The sequence below is a fragment of the Danio aesculapii genome, chromosome 15 (assembly GCF_903798145.1).
Source record: "Danio aesculapii chromosome 15, fDanAes4.1, whole genome shotgun sequence".
Taxonomy (NCBI): domain Eukaryota; kingdom Metazoa; phylum Chordata; class Actinopteri; order Cypriniformes; family Danionidae; genus Danio; species Danio aesculapii.
The window spans coordinates 29,400,579-29,418,895 of record NC_079449.1 but is presented as its reverse complement, the minus strand read 5'-3'; the positions used below and the strand labels follow the sequence as shown (position 1 = coordinate 29,418,895).

The 18,317-nt window shown below is 38.1% G+C and overlaps 1 protein-coding gene across 2 annotated transcripts in view; it reads right to left on the bottom strand.

The window, feature by feature from the left end:
• Positions 1–10,998: 10,998 nt before the first annotated feature.
• Positions 10,999–18,317, bottom strand: part of arhgap32a (Rho GTPase activating protein 32a) — a 57,947-nt gene continuing 50,628 nt past the window's right edge. For both annotated transcript variants that reach the window (XM_056473830.1, XM_056473832.1), the window contains 3 exons: positions 16,622–16,696; positions 15,692–16,330; positions 10,999–14,114 (listed from right to left, as the gene is read on the bottom strand). In XM_056473830.1, the coding sequence (XP_056329805.1) occupies positions 11,839–14,114; positions 15,692–16,330; positions 16,622–16,696 (2,990 nt within the window). In that variant the 3' untranslated portion in view covers positions 10,999–11,838. The remainder of the gene's footprint in view (positions 14,115–15,691; positions 16,331–16,621; positions 16,697–18,317) is intronic.

Here is an 18,317-nt window from a genome sequence, read left to right as displayed (position 1 = left end):
GTCGGTTGGTGGTGAAGACTCCTGCTAGAGGGTGAGCTTAGTACTGCCAGCATAATGTATGACGTGCGTCTGAACACATGAGTGTAAGCGGACACATATCCACATCACTCGCATGTGCATGTGTTGATGTGCAAAAGCGCATGCGGACACGTAATCATTTGCCGCATGCACATACGAATGTAGCTGGGCCAGGGAAGGGGCAGTGACGTGACTCGAAGCACAAAGTCACAGCTCTGGTAAGATGAGCTATCAAAGGCTGGCTCTTAAAGGACTCGGGGAGGGGAGGAGTGTATGGGAGACTCCTGGGAGTGACTGGGTGTTGGGAGGTAAACTGAGGAGTTATGATGGGAAGATTCAGAGTAGAAGGAAAAAAGAACGAGTATAGGCTATGTTATGCCCATGTCCATTAAAGCCAATAGCTGGGAAGCGCCGCTCTAGGCGAATTTGACTCTTCATTGAAGAATAATGTTTGCATCTGGAAAGTGTCTTTTGGGCTGCCTTGAAGTGGCTTTGGTTGAGGCAAATGTAGTCCAGCTTCTGTCATGATCTCTGAAATGAGAAACAAGAAAAAATCAGAAATGAAAATTTCTTACAACAATGGTACATGTACGGCAGGCATAATTAATTGTTTTAGCAAATATCCCTGCGAGGTGTCTTAATAAGGGCATGGGCAACTGTGAATGGAAGCGCCTTTGTTAATACACGGTATGATAGCTTCATTGTCGCAGTGTACAGGGATGGTAGAGGTAGGCATTCGTCCCTATGCGGGATGGCAGCTGGCTAGAGAGCTGAGGATATGGGGTGTGACTTGTATGGTGGTTTTGGAAGTGCCTCTTGAAGACGGAGTAGGTGGTAATGGAGTGGAGTTTGAACATCTTTAATGATACAGAAATTTGTTTAAAATGCAAATGTATCTAATACAGAGTCAATGGATAAAACATTACTCAATTTTTCAGAAATGTCCTATTCATAGAAGTCAAGCAGGAAGTTTATTTCTTTGCCATTTCCACATCCATAAAAAAAACAATGTACCACTTAGTAGAAACTGTGAATACAATGTTAGTTATGGGCTTTACTTTAATCCATTAATAAATAACATTACATTTGTAATCTTAACATGATTAAAATGACAAGCATATCTGGCCCAATTCATTCGCAAAGTCTTTTGGAGTCCATTCATAACTGTCGAGAGAGAGAGGGCAGGACCATCACAAGTTTTGCGAGCTCATTAAATGTTAACACTTCTCCTTTCAGCTATTGGCTCAATGGAGTGTCAATCAAAAGTGCAAAAGGTCGGCGGCAATTTTGTTGACCAAACTTCTCTAGTGTTTATGTCTGAAGGCTATTCTTGTGAACACACTCCAGCAACTAGTTTGGATGATAACAGTTTTCCATGGATGTTTTTAAATAAATAAAGATGTTGTGGACTAATGTTTTACGTATTGGATTGCCTGGACCCTTGCAGTCAAATTACAAGCTGTTGGAATGTTATGAATCTGTGGAGAGGCGGGAGGCTTGAGAGGTGCGTGCGCCTATGTTAAAAAAAATGGCTGAAGTTTAGGAAGACTGCTGTCCCGCCATGTTGCCATCTGCGGCTCCGAGAAGGACTGTCACACTGTCAGTTTACCGGACCAGATCACCCGGCCTCAAGTTCAGTCTATGTTTTTACTCTAAGATGTCAACAAGAATAGTTTCAAAAGGAGATGCACGCATTGAACTGACATCGCAACATATACATGAATGACAGCTCCAACCTGAAAAAAAACACATAATGGTAACTGTCAACATTATCTTAATTTGGGTCTTATTAATAGTAACTATGGGATAACTAAAGAAACTGCTGTTTAATGGAATAACTGCTGTTTAATGGAATATATATATATATATATATATATATATATATATATATATATATATATATATATATATATATATATATATATATATATACATACAGTAACTAGTAACTATTTACTTGAGTAATTTTTTCATCATACTTTTTTACTTTTACTCAAGTAACTTTTAAGATTGTTACTTTTACTTGAGTAAAAATTTCCACAAGTACTCGTACTTTTACTTGAGTATAGATTTTGGATACTCTACCCACCTCTGGTAGTCGATCATATCACGTGCTCCTCTCGAAATTAGTTTGTGAAACTTGTGATTCTGTCTGAGCTAAACTAAAAATGACGTTTCGTGAGATCTGTTTTATTCTTTGATTCTCTCATTTATGTGCAAAATTTTGGTTGATTCGATGTTGCGCACTTCGGTATTAACAAAGGCACAGACACCAGATCCTTTGTTTGCTTTCAGAATAATCCAGATAAGAAGATGAAACCCAAGTTTTGGAGATTTACCAAGAGAACTTCAGCAAGCAGCATGAAAACAGCACAGAATACACAAATCCTGCTGCCATCTCCACATTCATCTCTCAGTAGAGCTTATTTGTGCTAACCATGACCTAAAGCGTCATAAAATCATCAACACTGTCGGAATCCGAGGCCATACATTCTCCCCAAGTCCTTGATATGACTATTTACACCAATATAAACCTCTGGATGGTCAATTTACTCTAACCGATGCTGGCAGAGGGAAAACAACTTCTAAATCATCAGGTTTCCTAATGTTTTGATCATTAAGAATACATAAGGAGATAATTTAGGATGTAAAGTGAAGGGCGAGCTGACATAAAGTAAACAAGGTTCAAGCCAGATGCATGTAGTTCTGGCGAGTCCAGACACTCATCACAGAGAAGCACAATTAAAATTCTGGTATCTGTGCAGGTTTCGCGTGTAATGAGATGAAATAAATTTGCCCACACAAAATAACCAAAGCAACCAAAGCTAAAAACAGAGTATGTACAGTATATGTGGATTTTAAAATAGTACATCTGAACATTCAAATTATAAAACATTGCAACTACAGAACAGAATAACGATTTAACATCTGTCAAAGGGATATAAAAGCTCTTCAATTTAAAGTAAATGCATCAAATTATTCTTCATATAAGTTTTAATGACATCAATTTGATTGTTTTACTTCATCTTCAGAGCCAAAAACTCAAAATAAGGTGAGATCTATGGGACAGACTGATGTGTTGTTTACTTGTGTGTGTATATAAAAGCATTATGGACATGCAGTACTCCTCAGCTCAATTATGCCAAGTCATCAGCAGCCATTTTATGACACAACACAGGACAAACACTCTGTCATCTTTTTCTCAGACCGATTTTCACCCATCTCCATTATTATTCAAAGGACTATTGACAGAGCCGGACAGTTTGCCTTTCTGAGTTACAAGGAGAGTAGAAGGAGGAGAAAATAGATCATGTATCACAGTGTATGATCATGACCTGCTCATAAGCACATACAAGTTACATAATATACACTGACTGGACACTTTATTAACCAATCACACAGCAGTAACTTACAGTTTTTCTCCTATGCTAAAACATTTCCTCCATTTTCCCCAATGTCTAAACACAGCACCTTTTTCTAAAGCTACATAAACACAACCACACCTTCTCACTTCAAAACTCAAACTTCCACACCAAAAGAGCAGCTCAAAGCATTCAAAAATGTAAACACTATACACATCATTACACACTACAGCAAAACAATTGAAAACACAATGGTCAATATGTGAGAAGGTTCTTTGTTTCACATAACTGCCAATGCATATTTTTAGAAACTTTACAGTAACGGATCTTTTTAGATCTCTGCAGAGGATTAGGCATTTAGATTTGTGAGTTTCATATGAACAGTATAAATCTATAGAAAATACTGCATGTACACTACTGTAACACAACTCAATGCAAAAACAGAATCTATTGCATACAACAGTATTCTTGAAAACATGATCAGGGTGTGAAGTTTTTTTAGTTACTTTATTCACACCACAATCACTGTGCAGCATTATGCCACTGAGCTGCATCGGGCCACATCACCTCATCCACATCGCGGGCTATACTGCCTTTTGCCAGGCACCGCGGGAAAAAATGCCCTGGAATGGAAAACCCATCCTTGGAAGGCCTCCACTGGGATGTCAACACAGGCCAGCTCTATTGCCCTTAGGAGGTTCTCTCTAGTGTATGGTTGTCTATCATAAATCTCCACGATGAGAAGAACCCGTCTATAGGGTTCAAGAAAGGAAAGTAGGGTGGCAGACAGATAGTGACAGTAACCAAAAAGTGGTTACTGTTGGTGGTGACCCACTCTCTGATTTGGTTTATTCTGTGGAAGCGGACATTGTCCCAAATGATCACATAAATATGATGTGTGGGCCCAGGATGGTGTTGTTGTTGGTCCAGGAGGATGTCTCTTAGCTCTCTCAGCTCTTAAAATGTAATAATTTTAAGTATCCTTATTATTTACAACAATATTTTGTATTTTTCCCTAAATTATGAAGTAATACTATCTGTTCAGATAAATTTTTTTGTTTCTCGTTTAAAAAAATTTGATTGGTAAAAGAGCTTTTACAGTATGTTTAAGGGTCCAATAGATTGGAATAATTTACGTGCTAACAATCATTCGATTGCATCATTAAAGGTGTTTAAGCAAACTTTGCTGTCATCTTTTACTTTGGACTGTACTTGTTTTTCCTGAGGATGTTATTATTTATGTGACGATTTGATTCACTGATCTGTATATCTTTTTGTACTATGTATATGTATGTATGCATAAAACTTCCCCTTTTTTGTGTGTTTTTTTGGATGTTGTGTAATTTTATGTTTTGTTTTGTCTTATGGTGATATTATTATGTGATTGTGATTGATTGTGGGACTCCCTTGAAAATGAGATGGTACATCTCAAGGGGTTTATTCCAATGAATAAATACCAAACAAACATTATTAGAGCCACTCTTCCCTTGAAGTGCTAATGAAAGCGCACCCTATACTGACACTGACAGCTCCCAAATTTCAGCTAAAATACCTTGATTTGTATTCTGAAGACAAAATAAGGTTTCATAGGTTTGGAATGACAGGAGGGTGAGTAATTATTAACAATTTTCATTTTCAACTAACCCTTAACATGATTGTAATTATACAGTATATAAATTATATATTCATTTCAATAAAAATTAGAGCCAACAATTTCCTAAATGTTGAGGTCTCTGCTTGATCACATTTAAAGTCATTCTAACAGGAATAAAAGAGAAGTGTTTAAGCAAATTTTATGAGTTAATGTATCTTCTGAACCAAAGTATAAACACTTAAATGAGATATTTGAAATTTTTTTGTCACGAACTCATTTAAGTGCCCTCAAAAGGCTAGCCGGTTTTTAAAGCCCACAGTTAGGGCTGCACAATATTTTGTTTCAGCATCGATATCACAGTGTGTGCATTTGCAATAATTCACGCCCAATATTGCATGTCTTTGCGATGTGACAATAGTTGACCAGGAGGTACAGAATTGTATTTAATCAGTGTATTTATATGGAACTTATATGATTTATGCAAAGTTGTTTCTATTCCAAATATCTACATTTCAAAGTGAAAACAAAATTATTTCATCTGCCCCACTGGCAGATCATTTATCTTGTTTTAAGGGAAAAACTCCTAATGTTCAGCTATTTCTTCTGATGGTGAAATCTAAACTATATTTTTACTTGCTCTAAGAATGTTCTGATATTTGAACTAGAAACAAGACCAAGCAAAGTAAGAAAAGCATTTGTTTGCGTAGTGATTATTAAATTTTGTACCTAAATATTGTTAGACTCTCAAGAAAACCGAGCTATTTAAACTATCTTGTGAAACTGTATTCATATTCCAATATTTACAGTAGAAAAACAAAATATCGCAATATCAGGTTTTTCCAATACCATACAGCCTTACTTACAGTGACCAAATGTTCATCAACAGTACTGTAAGAACCAACACACTCTCACGGCAATTCGTAACTTTTTGATTTAGTGGCTAATTCGTATGAATTCGTACAATCTAATTCGTACATTTTCGTACGATTTTCTCATCCCCCAATGACGGTTGGGTTTAGGGGTGGGGTTAGGTGCCACGCCTCCTTTTTAAAATCGTACAATTTCGTACGACTGAACTCGTACAAATTCGTACGAATTAGCCACTAAACTGACAAAACGTAAAATACTTACGTTTTCTCATGAGATCAGGCTGGTAAGAACACAAATAAACGATTGGCAAGACTGATCTTTACTGAGGAGCATGTTGTGTGGACATGAAATTACAATTTAGTGATAAAAGCCATTTTAATTCACTTGAGTCTGATGAGAAACAATGTTCATCATCATTTTGAGGAAAGACTGAAATCAAAAAGTGTAAAGAAGTGACAAGTGGAGGAACTGTCTTGGTTTGTTGTTGTTTTCTGCAGCAGAAGTTGAGCCTCTTATACAGATACATCTGAGTCAATGCTAATGTTTATCGGAAGCATATTTTATTCAAGCCGTGAGGTTTCTTTGAATTACAATGCAGATATATGCATATGTACTACTGGCTAATGAAAGATCTGCAATCTGGGTATGCATGAAATATGTTTATTGTGTTTGAACTGGTTTTGATGGCATGTGTGGCATTGTTGGAGGACCTGGCAAGAGCGCAGAGACAGGTACAACAAACACAGGCTCATTCTGAAAACGTAGCCCCTATATACATCTCTGGAGATCCCGAATTTTGTACGTATGGCTGCATTTCATCTTTAAAATGAACGCTATGGGGAGGTATAGCACTGTTCCTTTTCTCGCATACCGCCGTATGGACGACTAATGAGCAGGTTAGACAAAAACAAAAGCTAAAAATTAAAATAAACAAGTAAATAATAGGGTGAGAATGTGGTAAAATCTGAAAATGTGCTAAAAATCTGGAGGCTTTTCTTTTTCTGGATTGCTTTTTAAAACACTGTCGGTGGGGTTTGGGGAAGTGGTTGGGCGGGTCAATCTGTGGTTTTTAAAACACTATTGGTTGGGTTTAGGCAAGGCAGAGGGATCAGCAGGTGCGAATGGCACTCGTGAGAAATCTGAGACCTGAAAAGGCGCACACAGCGTGGTGGATTACGCGAGAACAACAGGCGCGAATGGCAATCACAAGAGAAATTTGATGTCTCAAAAAGTGTACACAGTGGCCTCTGGTGGATTCACGAAAAAAACTGCAAAAAACATAGCTCCTGGGATGTATTTTGCTCTCACCAGAAATGTATGTTCATATATATTCATAATCAGAATGAGTCTGGGTTTGGCATTACATTTTAGAAGATTGACAAAAGGCTTAAATAAAGGGTTGTGTGAAAAACCTTTATATGGAGATGATTTTATTTTAATAACAAACCTTATGCATGCTTTTGGTCATTTATAATAGTCCAAATTCACTAACATAACAATAAATGTAAAAACAAATGCATGTATGCAATTGTTGTGAAGCCTAATGAGTGTTTTAATGAACAATCTGCAATCAGTAAATGTAAATTGAGCTAAAATGCTGTGCAATTCATCCTGTAGCTAAAATAAATGAAACTGAGCTCCACTGCGGCTTGAATACTGGTGAGATCTACTGGGCTCTGCACACTTTGGATTAGCTTTCTTCAGAGGCTGACAACTGAATTAATAAAGTTAATCAAGCTAATCGGTTGTCAAGCTTGTCCTTGAGGATAAAGACTCATAACAGTCAGTCGCTTAACTTTTTTGTTGCCAACAAAATGAGCATGGTGATCCATGAGCTCAAAATTTGGCCTGCAGGCAAGTAGACACACAAACTATCATTATGCTAGTAAAAAGAATTGAAAGGTACCCATGTTTAGCCACTAAAACATTAAATTTTATTATGGTGGATGTTTTACTACTGCCCAATTTTTTTGAACGGCTCATAAAAGCATAAAATTGAGTTAAAATTGTGCCACATTTATATTGCAGAGGCTTTTCCTTATACCAATACACTCTACAGTACACTGTAAAGATTACAGTATAAGCAAAAGTAAGCATGTCACCCAAGGGCAACACTCTTTATTTGACCAAAGCACTTCCTTTGATCTGTGATTGACTGCAGTTTTCTTCCCAGATTGCATTTGTGTTAGTTCTGACCCCAGTATGTCGAGGCTACAGCCTGCACACAGAGCTCTAGCACACTGAGTATGAGAGTATATCAGCGGGTTTCTAGTCTAGGCATCTGCTGTTGGCTCTAAAATCCCCTCAAATAGCATATTTCTGCAGCTGTTAGTGGCACTCGTACAGCATAGTGATGCTTTAGTGTTATTTAGTCCATTCCTGCTCTAAATAGTGCCTTTATCATTGCCACTTAGCCACTTTGACGCACAAACAGCGTAACGTGATTTTAAAAAGGATGTTGACTGTGTTTTAGCCCATGCCACACAGTTACTTTGGCCAGAAAATGAAAGTGAATAGAGTCTTTGGTTTAAATCATAGCAGTTGGTGGTTTACTTATAGGATGGTTCACTCATAAATGTAAGTTAGCTGTTCGTTTACTCACCCTAAAGCCAGGCAAGATGTTCAGAAGGTGAATCCTCTTGCTTCAGAACATTAAAGATGAATCTGTGGAACTTGGTTATGGAAGTTAATGCATACAGGAAAAACAATATCGGGTATTCTGTCTGAATGGGGAAACATCAAATTCTCCAAAACTGTTTGCCAAGCTTACGCATACATTACATATTTAGAATCACCAATAAAGTCAAACAACAACCGTCTCATAAGTTTAGTTTCTAAGCGTCTGAATCGAACAAAATCGGCATCTTTTCAGGTTGCCTGAGCTAATGCGCATGGGCACTCGAAAGGAACGAGATCACAGCACCAACCTTATTTATGGGCATTTTACACATTGGCTGCATCTGAAATTGCATTTCTCCAAACTATACAGTATGCTAAAAACAGTTTGCGAGCTGAGTAGTATGTCCGAATTCATAGAATTAGAAAAACAGTGTGCAAGAAGTACCAGGATGACTTAACTACTTCCGGCGAGATTCTGAAGTGCGCATTCAATGCATGCTGCGCTATCCCATGTGAGAGAATTCATAAATGGTAGTGAATCAACGCAACTGATGTGTGTAGGTCACGTGATCATGACAAAATGGCAGATGTAGTACGTCCACATTCATACTGTATGGAGCGTACTTTTCGAACAGTTAAGTAGTACATTTGAATTCAAATACCTACTGAGTAGTAGGCGATTTTGGACGCAGCCATTATCATCCTCTGGATAATACTTTGTCAGACCACTCTGGTCTTTTGAAGTAATCCACAACTTGGTCTTGATGGCGAATCTCCTCCAGAAATGAAAGAGACTCTTTGTTTATAAGTTTGTTGATGTTCGAGTAGTTGCTCTAATGTGATGTGTGTTTGACAGGATGGACTGAACCTCGCGTTCGTTTCATACAGTTTGCAAAACCAAAAGACTTTTGTTTTCAAGTGTAGTTGGTTGATTTAAAAGTACAGATTTCAAACTTTATTTGGATATTTTTCCTAAGTATCACATTGACCAACAAACTGCTGTAAAAGAACACTTCTGGTCTGAGCATTTCCCCTGGAGAAATGTCATTCTATAGCGATCGATGATTGGCTCTTGTTTTCATAGCTTTGGTCACCATATTGACCATTACACTTTTTCCCATTCAAAACTGTACGAGTGACATGTCTTGTCGATTCTATAGTCTTTGTTTAAGTTTCTTTTTTCTATTCAACTCCAAATTTTTTTTTTTTTAATGCAACCACAGGCCTACTATTCGTATTTCCTAGTATGAAAGTCAGTTGTCACAGATTTGTAAATTTTTTTTTAATTACTTATTTTGTGTTTAAACAGAAAAGTAGAAACTCATAAAGGTTTGAAAGCGAGTGTGAGTAAACAGTGAGATAGCTTTCATAATTTAGGTGAACTATCCCTTTAATACCAATGGTTCCTGACGATACACTGAGGTTTTATGAATCACAGAAAAAAATGATTTACAACATTATCTTTATTCTATAGCCTAGTGAAATGCTCCTGAGTTCCAAACTCAAGCCCGAATGAAACCAACTTGAAATATAATACAATTCCACTCAGCCAACTTCAGAGTAACACAACATGGTCCATTACGTGTTCCACACCATACTGCTGGCAATCTCCTTTCTTCAGTTCCAAACTCCTATAAATTATTTGGCTTCAGCCTTCAGAAGCATCAAAAATTGCTAGCTGCCTGCTGGATGGAAGTGTACGTTGAATGTAAAGATCGGATCTCGTGCTCCTCATACAAGAGCCTTTATTTATTTAGGATTTAATATTTTACTCCTCTGAAAAAGACCTTTTTTTGTGATATTTGTTTGAAATCAACACTTTCTTTAGAAACTATCAGCTATTTGTGGAAGCAAAATATGTAATAAATGCGAACGGCTAGACAACCAAGTTCCTGTGCGAATTGAATTAACTGTGACTGACGCACAAAGTGAAAACAATTAGTATCTAATATAGCATCCGCTACGCATCGTTGTCCCGCATGTCACCACCTTAGCTTCATTCATGCCAACAACCTGACAGTTCAAAACCTTAAAACCAAAATCCCGGGTATAATATACAATAAACGTCGTCTTGCAGAAATAATAATTGTATTGCATCAGAAACCTAGTGCCTCAGAAGCTTTGATGTGCCCTCATGTTAGCGCATATGGAGGAAGCTTCAGTGAGGAAGCACCATCGTGTCCTCCAGTACTGCAGTGCCCTCTGCTGTTCACTTCTCAACACCTGCAGGGACTATAAAATATAATAACCGCTGTCATTACTATTAAGTATTGAAAAATTCATTAAAACGGAACAATAACAGGACTATATGTTAGTAATATAGCTTACTGACTTCAACCGTTAAAATGCTTTAGGGAGCTGGTGTTTGGTATAACAAGAAGGCAGCCTAATAAAACAAACTACAGCTTGTAGTCTTTGTACATTTTTTAAAAATGTGATAAATCTAAAAATTTTTGCAAGGCTTTTGTCACAAGAAACAAAACATGACAGTCTAATCAATGATTAGAAGTATGAGAGTACATGTCATGATTTTGAATAAATAACTTTAATGGGAGTAACGCAACGTGAACACAAAAAAAAATCATAATCATCTGAAAAAAGAGAACAGTACATTTTGATAAACACTAAAAAAAGCATTTATTCCTTATGTAATCATGTAATGATTACCACTCAATTGAACTAATGGTTCAGACGAGTGCTCACCCACATTTTTAAATCGAACAAAAAGAAAATAAACGTGAAACGGTCATGTCTAAAGTGCCTGTTGTTACATAAAACACAGACCAACTATAAAGTGCATGATTATAAAATGCATAGGGGATAATGTCTGAGGAGGGGGAGTGGCTGAGACTATGACCTTTCATAGTTTTAAAGTCAGATCATACAGTATATGCTGATGTCTTTGACATATATAACCGTTTTATTCCACAGTCATGGCCATACATAAAAAACTACACTCACCCAAAAACACAAGGCAGTGGCTCCTACTGTATAAGCCTCTGATCATTTTCTCTTTCATTAAAGATGATACTTGTGTTCACTTTGAAACCTCTGACCTCTATTACAGTAACAAAATGACAAATTTTACACAACACACTTTAATAAATCAAAGTAGCAATAAAGCCACGGTAACCCATTACTATAATTTAAGTGATATCCCAAATACGCAGTGTTTGCTTAAGTCATTTGAAACTGTATGTATGAAGCGCATACAGTGAAAGACACCATTCAGTGAACAATTAAAGTATTTTAAATCTTTTAAATATTATTATTTTTTATCTGATTAACAATAGAAAACCACTGCCCTGCAGAGGTCATATATTTCTTATTTATTTATTTATTTTGGTATTTTATTTTTTTAAATATAGAAATCTCTTAATCAGCATAAATTTGCATCTCAGGTCTGAGCTCTGTCTGGTGAAATCCTGTGTGGCCCACAGCTGTGGAATACAGTCTGTTACTATAAAGCGGCATGCAGCCGTAGTTTGGGAAAACACCAGAACTTGCTCGGCTACTCTTAGGAACTTTAGGATGTACTGAAACATAGCTTTCAGAATAGTCTGAGCGAGATGGCACATACATACTACGAGTTCTTGTCCTGCTATGGGAGGAGAAAGGCAGTCTGTGATCCCGCTCCAGAGTCATTTTGGCTTGACCAGGTGGATTGCGATTTTTCACACTCTGCGATCTCTTAGACCTCTGCGGTTCTCTGCTCATTGCCCGAATGTACTGGTAGTCCTCTTTAGGATTGCTGAGAGTCTTATACATGAGCCTGTCCTGGTTGCGGTGTGTGACACCGAAGCTATCACTGGACCCGGTGTGTTTGAAGTCAGGGCAGCTGTATTCCTTATGCAAGGTCAGATTGTGTGGCAGTGCTGTGGACTCAAGCCTGTGTTGAGGATAGTTGTGCATGGATCGACTCTGCTTCATTATAAGAGCCGATTTGGCTCCCTGCCCACTGTCATGCCTGTCTGACTTTGAGGGCACAGGCATATCAGGCTCAGAAAGTGGGTGCTCTGGGGAGTAATGGGATACCATAGTGACCCTGTATTTCCCATCAGCCCCTTCAGTTGAAATCAGCATCTCCTTCCCAGAGTTTGACCTGCTCCTAGTGTGCATTGTTTCTTGGCACTGACGATTGCATCTTACAAGATGGGGCTGGGCCACAACCGGACCCAACGGCCTTTCCTTGGCTGCATTTCCCTGCCTAATGGACTGACTGAAATGTCGATCAGATAAACCAGAATTAAAAACCTCGTAGAAAGAAGGGTCCTTCATTCTTGGCAGGAAACCGGCATCTCTGGTCATGAAGTCGGACTCATTGTTCAAAGGGAGGTTGCGTAGAGGCTTGTGGTAGTTTTCGGAAGTGGCCATCACCTTTGATGAGCGAGAAGGCAGTTTGTTGAGTGTGTAAGAAAGAGTGTACCCACTGTTCTCTCGGTATTGATTGTATCGAGCCTCTGAATAGGGGCTGTACCTATACCGAACTTTCCCATCTTCAAAGTAAGGCCGCACATGCTGGATGTCTGATGGTGGTGGTTTTTGGTAAGGTTTGCTTTGGCTTCCTTGCCGTTGAAGTAAGAAAAATTTGTCCTCAGGTGGAGTGTGCATAGAGCGCACCCTGCGGATAGTTGGGTAGACGGAAGCTCCATCCAATGGTGGATACCTTGGTCCTCCATGTCTATAGGCTCCGACTGAGGAGTAGTCCTCCCGTTGACCTTTATACTTAATGGACTGATGTAGGGATCGTGGAGCAAGGGTATTGCAGTAGCTTCTTGAGAGAACTCTAGGATGTGGATGCCCATCATCAGTCTGATAATAAGGTGTGCTTTGCCCATCCGGACCGGACCATTGTTGGGAGTGTTGGGAGTAAGCAGACCTTTGCTCTCTGGGTTTGTACTGATACAACATACTCGGTGGAGTACTTGACGCTTGTGGAAGAACTTCGTGTACTGAAGCAGGCATGGCTGTTTCCGCCAATATGGCCCGGAAGTTAGCAGCATTAGCAGCCTGCTTGTTGTGGAGTGCATCAATGGCTGAATGACTATCAAAGGAAGAGTATCTTTCAGAGAGTGTTGTCTGCAAACTTCCACGTACCTCCATCTCAGCATCAAAGCTTGTTCCACCTCCATCTGTACCAACTCCAACATGACGGATATTATCTCTCAGAGTTGTTTGGGTCTCTTGAACCAGATGAATCTCTGGATCTGTGCGAGGAGAGAAACCCTGAGAGGGCACATGGGTGCACTGGCCACCAGCTGGTGCATCACAACCATCAGAGAAGCTGAGTCCGCTCTCACTGCCATGACAGGCGCAGGTGCTGCGTAGGCTGCCGGCATCAGTGTGGCTCTCAGTAGACATAGTGCTTGATGGATCCGGGAAAGCCCTGTTAGACACATACCGCTCCTCTCTATCAGAAGACGTTTGTACGGGAGGAGGAAACTGGAGTGTGAAGAGTGGGTTTGTATGATGAATTGGAGAAATGGGTGTGGGAGGTTCAGAGCTCCCACGTTTGCTGAGTCGAGTTGCCTGCTGAGCAGATTCGGCTAGCGCTAGAGCTAACATACGGGCAGCGCTTTTTACTGAAGGCTGGGGAGTTATGAGGGATACAGACCTCACCAAACCAGGCGTGCATTCAAATGTCACTGCACCTAGACAGAGAAAGACAAAAATCAACAAAGTTTTAAAAAGAGAGACAGAACCTTTTTAAAAGAGTGAGTTTAAATGATGGCTTTTAGAACTTATAGGATATAGAAGCAGCTAATTAGTAGTTTAAAGGCCTGTTTCTACTGAGAAGTACAGTATAGTCCGGTAAGAGTCGATACGGGTCACCTTTATCAAGCTTGCTTTTCCACTGCTAAATGGGTACAAATGGTCTTTCACATATCACATGAGAAGCACTTCTCACCAAACAGATGCTTTATACACATACATACTTGTGTATACTGAGATTATATAAAATATATAAATGCAACATATATGAACACATACAGCCCCTTACAGTCTCTGATATGTTACCAATTACAGAAAAACTACACACAACATACATTTACTCCTTATTTGGGTTCAAAAACTACACGCAACATAGCCTACAGTCAAGGAAATCTCTCATCTGTATCTTTAATCTTCACCAGCATCTCTTTTTGAATGTAATTCCGTCATTCCGAGTTCATAATATCAAATCAAATCAAATCAAATCACGTGTGCTGTGATGAGTGAAAAGCTTAGAGCAAGAAAAACGACAAAAAAAACAAGTAAAACAAACAAAACACAACAAAGTTTGCTGGGAGCTCGCAACACGGCGGCCATGCTCGGCGCCATCTTGATGACGTATTGTCCATAATAATGGTAATAATAATAGTTCAACATGGCAGTTTGTTCATGTTTTACATGTAGGTAGTTTAAAGAATAATTTGCTCCATTTGTCTTTTCCGACTTCTCCTTTGTTTTTTCGCATGTCACTCTCGCATTTATCCATTTCTGAAAGGATTGTATGTCAGAAGCACTTCAATAATCAAGCGTATGTTATTATCATGAGCTCAAAAGGTTTGTTATTTCAAATATAGATGCATGGTGAGCGCACGCGAGAAAGTGAAACCGCTCGCTTTGAGCTAGTGACGTATCTGTAAACAAATAGCGTTCAGTTGTGCGTCTTGCTCCTCCTTTTGGTACCCTTTTGTTGTGCAAGGTACCCTTTCGAAAGGGTACCCAAAAAGTTGTACAGTACGGTTCGCTTTTTTGTACCTTTTGACAGTGGAAATGGCCATAAAAACACACCGAAACGTACTGTACCCCTCAGTGGAAACGAGCCATAATGAGCTGAAGGTCTTAGTTAATGGTTTGTTAATAGTGTGAATTGTACATTAAAATAAAGTGTGAATATAGCATATCTCTATTCTATTATTCATTCAGTGTAAATGTTAGTCTCACTAACTTTGTTGAACAGTTGAACTGTTTTTAATTTAATTTTACTTTGCGAAATCCAATTAAACAAAGTATAACCTCAGGACTATAAAAAGACATAACTAATAATTGTCTGATTATCTTTTGCAATTAACTGTTTAGCACATTCAATTAAGTGTTGAGGAAGTAAACAAAATAATTAGTGTAAGTGTTAGGTTGAGCCATTTATATGCATGACACTAGTAGCTGAGCATATGTGCCTTTATATAAATATCTGTATCATTTGATTATTTAGATGAATGAAAGTTTGTGCAAGGTTGCTGACCTGAGTCTGTTCTTCTGTGCTGCTTTACATCTGCAGATTTACTTTCAGTTTTGCAGAAGCTCGCAGATCGCCGATGGCCTTCACCAGCTTTCGTAGACACACTGGGCTTTTTCATAAGGGACGCAATGTCAGAAGGACAGGAAACAGTACTGCTTTTTGGTACTGAACTCCTTGAAGTGCCCACTTGGCTAGTCTTAGAGAAGCCCACATCCGGATTAGTGGAAAGGAGTGGCAGTTCAGAGGGTCTGTGTTTTGCATCTTCTGCACGCAGTGGAATGAGATCAGGAGGTTGTGAAGGACTTGTGACTTTGTTGGAAGGCTCTAACTCATTGGTTTTGCCTCCTGCCTTCTTGCGACTGCCTTTTTTCTTATTTTCGTGCTCAACCAACCGTGCTGACTGAAATGCCAATGGGTCTATGTCTAAGGAGGATATACCTATGAACTCAGCATCTGCTGAAGGATGGGGTGGAGATATGAGAGCTGGCACACAAGAAGAAGAAGAAGTGTCTTTCCTATGGTCTTTGAGACTAGAGCGAGAGTCTCCAGTCAGTCTGCTGTCTAGAAGCTCTTCATTGAAGGAGATTGATAAAGCATCACTGGTGGAAAGCGGCCTACGTGGACGGTAAATATTTGATCCACCTGAGAAAGAACAACAGAGATCAGCCAATGGATGAATATACAGTAGAAACTGGCTGACAAGTCACTGGAATAAACTGTTGTACCATAGTAAATGTGTATTTTCTATTAAACCTCACCAACAAAGATATGACAGCAAACATGCATTACTCAGAGTTAGATGTGATACTGTATTTCTGAGTGCAAATTTAAGAGTTATGATTTAGGAATTAGAGATGTTTTGCAAGTTATATGAAATATTACAGTACTTTTAAGTACGGAAATGTAAAAAAAAAGATGAAATATGATATTTACCCTCAAAGTTATGTGAAGAGGACAGAGATTCTTCACTTTTAGCAGATCGTAGAGTCCCAGTGTCTCCTCTTCCACCTGTAAAAATGAGTTCAGAGTTCAACAACTTTTTTTCCTGCTGAGGAAACCTGTAACTATTGACATCCATGGTATTTGTTTTTCCTACTATTGAAGTCAATGGTTACAGGTTTTCAGCTTTCGTCAAAATATCTTCGTTTATTTAAAGAAAGAATGAAACTCATAACAGTTTAGAATCACTTTAAGGGGAATAGATAGTGAGTACATTTTTATTTTGGGGGAAACTTTTCTTTTAAATAATTATTCCACACAGACTGATATATTTCAAGTGTTGATTTCTGATAATTTTTATGATTTTGATGACAACTAATAAAAACCCAAAATTCAGTATGTCAGAAAATTTTAATATTACTTAAGACCAATACAAAGGATTGTTAGAAATCTTGACAAACTGAAAAGCATGGACATGAAAAGTACTTAGTTGGAGCTCTTTTTGCCTCAATTACTGCATCAATGCAGCATAGCATGGAGTTGATCAGTCTGTGGCACTACTCAGGTGAGTCTGAGTTGTGTTTAGTTGAGAGTACATTTCTTTCAGTATTGGATTACAGTTATATACTTTATACTCTAGGCACACACCTCTGAATGTTTTTAAAAAATTGGATATTGTTTATCATAGTGCCTTAAGATTTGTCACTGGTTCAAGTGCAAGCACACATCACTGTAATTTATATAAAATGACAGAATGGACCTCATTACAGTTAAGGAGAAATCAACATATTTTAGTTTACATTTTTAAAGCTTTAGTTGGTAAATGACCAGAGTATATATCTAATTTGTTACAGTACTGTTCAAATACTTACAATACCAGATCAGAAGATATGCTCTTACTTAAGATGCCATTTTTAGGTCGATCTGCATTCTCTAAGTATGCTCCAAATGTATGAAATGAGCTTCAAGATATACTACATATGTAGTCTGTTCCATCTATCGCTATATTTAAAAATATTTAAAAACACTGTCAATTTAAAACAGTGCACATGTTTTAACAATTGATTATGGTTTATACTATTTTTGTGTGTGTCTATGTGTTGTGACAAGTATTTTTGTAATTTTTTTTTTTGTAACTTTGTCCTATGCTGCCTGCCTTGAACAGGACTCTCTGGTAGAAGGGATATTGTACCTCAATGGAACACTCCTGGTAAAATAATTCAATAAATAAATAAATAAAAAAGGTGTTATGAAAGCCCAGGTTATTGGAAGATATTCTAATTATATGGCCAGCACCTGTATACTTCATATACAGTTCTTTTGAAATCCACTCAAAAAAAAAAAAAAAAAACATGGTTTCCACAAGTACTTCTGGGAGGTTTCTAAATATATACAAATACAAATAGAACATCAAGTTAAAATACCCGGCAGGCATGTAAACAAAAAATAAATAAAAGTGCCTCAGTGGGAGACTTTTTCTAATGCATAATTTGTAGATTGTAATATATGGTCTTGTCAGGACTAAGACATGTTCATCAATATTCACTTTACCAGAATATGACTGGCAATAAAGGTTTTGGATCATTGCTGTACATTCTAAATAGAAGAAAGGCATTTAACCAATAGCATCTCTACAACAAAATATATATATACACACACACACACACACACACAGCTGAAGTCAGAATTA